The following is a 5,872-nucleotide window of genomic DNA, read 5'->3' as shown; positions in this document are numbered from 1 at the left end:
TGTCTCTAAAAATATTATCAATTATACTTTGCACACTTCACAAATTAAATAACACATGTAAGTCATGTACATGAAGGATAAAACACCCTATCCACTCCAAAGATGTCACGACCCAATCTCAAGTCATGACCGATGCGAAAATTAAGAAGACACGTTACCTTGACCCAGGTAAGCCTTACACTCATCCAACACACCTATATTCAATATTATCAAGAGCACTTTCAAGTGCCATGAATCCAATAACCAAATGCATAGATGTGCTTTCATTCCACAAACAAACACTGAGCTCACATTGGCTCTTATATATGTAACGAACTCATATCACTAACCATTTCACACAACCCGTGTGTTCAACCTAAATAATTTACATAAAAAAAAATTAGTGGCATGTCATTCATAAAAAATAATTTTTTTAATTACTGTAAGATTAGAAAATAGGAAGCATTAAAACAAACAGTATGTAATAAATGATAAGGACAGAATAAATACGTCCTGTATCGCACGCCATTACTTGGTAAAGCCCTTGCACACTAAATGATAAGGACAAGGAGAAAAATTACCAGCATCAGCACCCACCAACACTATGAGGTTTGGGATTTCGCACTTATTTCGCCTTAGCTAGTTGAACTCTAGCCTGGGTTATTGCAGCAGAGGAAGAATCAATGTTTGATGAAATGTTACCAATGACCACACCCTGCTCATGGACAGGAACAGCAAGGTCCTTGAATATTTCATTTACTTGTCCTATTTGCTCCTTGACTTCTCTGGTACCTTGTTCGCTTGTTCCCTTTCCTCAATCATGGCTCCATTGAAGGCAATTTCATTATCCAGCAAAATTACCTCCTGTCTCCTCTGTTCCATAAGAAAAGGTTGTTTCTCTTGAGGCAGAGTAGGTGCCCAACAATCATCTGTTAACTACAACTGCAATGCATCCCAACAGTGACTCCTTGTCCCGTCGAGTACCTCACGTCCTCCACCGCTACCTTCCGTCAAACGACTTCGAGTCTGACTCGCTGAGTGACGACTCCGACTTAGCGGTCGACGCATTCTCACGCGACCATTTCCGCATGAACGAGTTCAAAGTGAGGAGGTGCGCGCGTGGCAGGCCACATGACCGGACTAAGTGTCCGTACGCCCACACTAGTAAGAAAGCCCGAAGAAGAGACCCGAGAAAGTTCCGTTACTCTGGAACTGCTTGCCCTGATTTTCGCAAGGGAAACTGCAAAGAAGGCGATTCCTGTGAGTTTGCTCATGGCGTTTTTGAGTGCTGGCTCCATCCTGCTCGTTATCGTACTCAGCCTTGCAAAGACTTTAGCTCACACGCCGGAGCAACATCGGGGTCTTGCCCCAGCAGATTCCGAGAGGAAATGGGGCCGGATCGGATGAATTTGATTATGTTGGATCGCCCACATGCCACCTTCTAGACTTTGTTCCTTCACCAACTTCCATCCTGACTTCTCCTCCAATTTTCCCGCCTTCTGACTCACCCCCATGTCACCAAGTGAGTCATTTAACTCTGCGAGTGAACTTGCTGCCTCCATGCGTAATGTGCAGCTTGGTTAGGCAAAAATGAGCGGTGCTTGCTCTTAGGGTCTGCAAATGGGATCAGGTGATTAGCTCTTGGATTGGAGGGAAGGAAAGTAAAATGGACCGAAATGACAAAAAGCTCCTCGAGCTGAACTCTCTGGGAGGAGAGAGGGGCGCCATTTGTCTCTGGTGATGGGAGAAAAGGAGGAAGGAGAGAAAAAACAAAAGAAAGAAAGAAAAAGAAGGAATAGCCATCAAAAACGACGATGATTGCAGGAAGAAATAAGAGAAAAGAAAAGAAAGTGGTGGATTGTGTGGCAACCGTATGCATGGGCAGTGGGCCACAAGGTCAGCATATGAGGGTGAGTGGGTGACAAGCAGACTCATGTCAGACTCAGTCCGAATGCTTCCACACAAATGTACTCCCAAGAATCTCCTCAGCTTAATTTGTCCAAAGCTTCATATAATTGTACTTGAAGATGTGAACGTCACTTTAATGGGGGTATCTGTCACTTTTTCACTTGTTTGGATTTGTTATACGGAATGGAAGTCAGAGCAGCATGATACAATTGCTTGTTAGAGACAGATTGCAGTAATATGCTGATACGACGCAGAGCATAGTGAATTGACCAACATTACGACTTCCTTTCTGTTCTTTTCTTTTTTTCTTTTTCCATCTATTGTATTTTTTAAAAACAAAATGCCACTATGTTGTAGAAACCTTTATCTAAGAATCGATGTCTTGGTAAAACCTTATGATGTTGAAAATAAATTAACAATTACGTATAGAATTGATGGTATAACTAACATTTACTAACATAAAATAAAAATTGGTTTTAGACTCACCAGCTGGTGACAAAAGTATTTTTTAATAAATTAATAATTAAATAATAATATTTAAAATATAAATTACACTTAAATAGTATGTCAAATTTATGAGAGAAAAAAATTCATACATGCACATTAATATCCACATTATAAATCATTTATTGTTTGATTTTTTTTGGAGTGAATTTATTGTTTGATTTTATTACTGTTAAAATCTTAATATTTTGTTTACTATTGTCCATTGTTTATTTATTTATCTATTTTATTATCTAATCGGATATAAACCATTCAAGTAAGTAGCTCTTTAACTTACTATTTAAAATCTTTAAACAGACACTCTCAACTCTTATAATTTGTAAATATTTAACTTGATTTTGCTTGTGGGGGGTTTGAGTCCTGCTTCATGATCTCTCGCACAACTGAGTTTTTATATAATTTTCAAATGATAATTTAGAACTAATCCAAAATTTGACATTACAATCCAACCCTTCGATTCGAGATGAGTGGGGTGTTTACGATCATTTACAATCCTAAAATGTGTCAATTGTAAAAAATTTGAATCATAAACCATCCATTAAACTACGAAATCATCTTAAAATCGATCTAAATCCATTTATTCACGACAGGATTATCAGTAATTGATTATCCATGCAGATTTATCCACTCATTTCCAAGTAAGCGCCAATACACTAAGTAATTAGATGAAATTGAAGAACGAAGACCAACTCAGACTTCAAGTACTAGTTGATTTTTTTTTATTTTCTTATCTTATTGTACAAAGAAAAAGTTAAGTGTAATTTTATTGAAATAAAAGTGCTGTGAATTAATTACTGACCTTTAAGAGCTTGTTTGACTTGATTTTTTTTTTAGATTAAAAGCTATTATGAAGCTTTTATGAAAAATAAGAGTTTTTAAAATTAAGTTAAATCTGTTTGGTAAATTTACTTTTATAAGTTCTTTTTTTTAAATAAGTTGTTTGACAAAATAATATATATAAGTTTTAATTTTGATTAAAATGACCATAAAGAATTTTTAATAAATATTTTTTTTTAATCACAAATTTCTTTGTTCATAATGAAAAAAAGTTAATTTTATTTTTTTATTAATAAAAAGTATAAAAAGTATTTTTATATAACATAAAATTTATAATTAATATAAATCATATAAAAATAAAAACAGATGATGTTGGACTTATTTTTAATAAATAAGGACATTTTCGAAATAAAAAGAAAAATTTTCCTAAAAAAGAGCCATATTTTTAAAAAAAGATGAGAGAAAGCTCCATTTTGGAGCTTTTTTTTTCAAAATTTTATACTTTAAAAAAAACTGCTTATTTTTTTAAGAGCTTTTTCAAATTCTTGTTTGGCACTTTTGCTTTTAAGAGGTGGATAAATTGAAAAAAAATCAAGCCAAACAAGCATAAGTACTCATGTATATTGATGGAGCGAAATTAAATTAAAGACTCCCAACATATATTTAGAAAATTACCGTATCTACCAGAGATAATATTTGTGATAACAATATGTATATTAAATCATAGGTAATGAAATATAATCCGCATGTGATTAATTAATTGGCTAACAAGGTTGTTAATTAATTAGGATTTGTTTTGATTGAGACTGGGTTACAAGCATGATGACGTGTATCTTCATGTCTCCTTAATAATTAGCTAATTCTTAAAGTAATCTGGTGTTGTCAGAAAACATGTTTGAGATTGGCTAGGATTCTGACTCTACTGTTTTGGACTTGGGCTTGGAGATCTTGTAAATGTGAAGCCTGTTCAATGTTATGACCTGGTTGACACAACTTCTCCTGGCAAAATTCCCCTTCTGATTTCATTCATGCCATATATATGCTCATCACTTAAGCTTATCAAAAACAAAACAAAAATGCTTAATTATCACTTAATCCTTCTATTTTTTTATTTAATTGAATGTCATGTACTAATTGTATATTGTTCTTCTTATATAAAAGGGTCATATAGATGATAAACAATTCTCCACAAAAGATATTTTATTAGTTTCATGCGATATTATTGTATATTTTGTTTTTTGCAAGTCTATACCAGTACAAAGTTGGAGATATTCTTATGGCAACTGGTTTCCACAATAGTGCACCTCAAATCCAGTTTGTTGAGTGACAAACTGTGATTCTAAGTATTGATGTAGAAAAAACAAGAGAACCAGACCTATTAAGGGCAGTGACAAAAGCAAAGGCTCTTCTTGATCCACTTCGCTTTATCCTGACAGGAAACATTAGCTATGCTGATACTTCATTAACACCAGGTCACTATGTATTACTTTGGGAACTTAAGATAATGGAAAGCAATGACATGAAAAAGCTTGATCCCAAGATAATGGTAGAATGTTGCTTCAAAATGGACGAGTCACTCAATTACACGTATAAAATCTATAGGAAGGAAAATATGATTTCGCTTTTAGAGCTTAGGGTGGTAAAATGAGGACCTTTTGCTGCCCTTATGGATTACTATGTATCACAAGGAGCTTCCATGAGCTAATACAAGGCACTTAGTTGCATCAAATCTAAGAAAATCCCAAAGATTTTAGATTCCATAGTGATAGGAAAGTTTTTCAATCCGAAAACTCATTTTTGATTTGTCTAAAAAGGTAATTATACAAGGTAAAAATAATTATTGAGAAAATTGCTCCTATATGTAGTTCTATGAATACTTAATTAACCATTTTGATCAAAATGTTGTTGCTTGAATTCTCTCCTCCAATATGGTTGAATCCAAGGATGAATTGATTTAAGCTTTTGTGATTCTATTCAAAAGGTGAAAGTAGAAAGATCAGAGTCCCTTTGTCCTATTCTAGCTTGGCACAAATAATCCTATATCCTCTCTTTTTTTTTCTTTCTTTTATAGAATTTATTTCTATTTGAATAACAAAATAAAAATATACAATAATCAATTTTCATCCCATAAATTATATTTTTTCTCTTTAAATTAGAATTTAAAAGTTTAAAACTAATAATTTTATTTCAATGATTGAAATGTTTCTTGAAACAATATCATTCATACCTTGTACACTTCACAAAATTAAAAAACACATGTAAGTCATTTATCCATCAAAAAGATGATTTATTGCACATAATTTAGTGCAAGAAATCAAAATGAAAGCTATACATGAAGAATATTGAGATAAAGTTTAAAAGCACATTTGGTTGGCAAAATAAACAAGAATGAAATAGAATAGTTATTATGTGAGAATAGAATAAAATAATTATTATTTAGTCTAGTACGACAAATGGAATAAGACATAAATAATTATTATAACTTATTATAATGTTTGGTTGGTAACAATAACTTTGGAATAAGAAAAAAATAGAAAATAAAAAGACAAGAATACCTTTTATTATTTATATAACTATTTATTTTTATTAGATTTTTTAAATATTAATAATCTAGAATTTAATTAAAATATTAATAATTAATAATTTAAATATTAATATTTTATTTAATTTAAAATATTATTATGATTAATTTTTATTTTATTTT

The 5,872-nt window shown here is 32.3% G+C and overlaps 1 protein-coding gene across 1 annotated transcript; it reads left to right on the top strand.

The window, feature by feature from the left end:
* On the top strand, positions 508-1,696 carry LOC108662884 (zinc finger CCCH domain-containing protein 49-like). Its single transcript, XM_018124620.1, has one exon. It carries the CDS (start codon positions 927-929, stop codon positions 1,422-1,424), a length of 498 nt encoding a protein of 165 aa, XP_017980109.1. The 5' UTR covers positions 508-926; the 3' UTR covers positions 1,425-1,696.

The sequence above is a fragment of the Theobroma cacao genome, chromosome 7, assembly GCF_000208745.1.
Source record: "Theobroma cacao cultivar B97-61/B2 chromosome 7, Criollo_cocoa_genome_V2, whole genome shotgun sequence".
NCBI classification, from domain to species: domain Eukaryota; kingdom Viridiplantae; phylum Streptophyta; class Magnoliopsida; order Malvales; family Malvaceae; genus Theobroma; species Theobroma cacao.
This window is presented reverse-complemented; position numbering and strand designations above follow the sequence as displayed.

Bases quoted from the DNA above. Each gene is read 5' to 3' on its own strand.
- LOC108662884 (XM_018124620.1), top strand. From the start codon at position 927: ATGCATCCCAACAGTGACTCCTTGTCCCGTCGAGTACCTCACGTCCTC.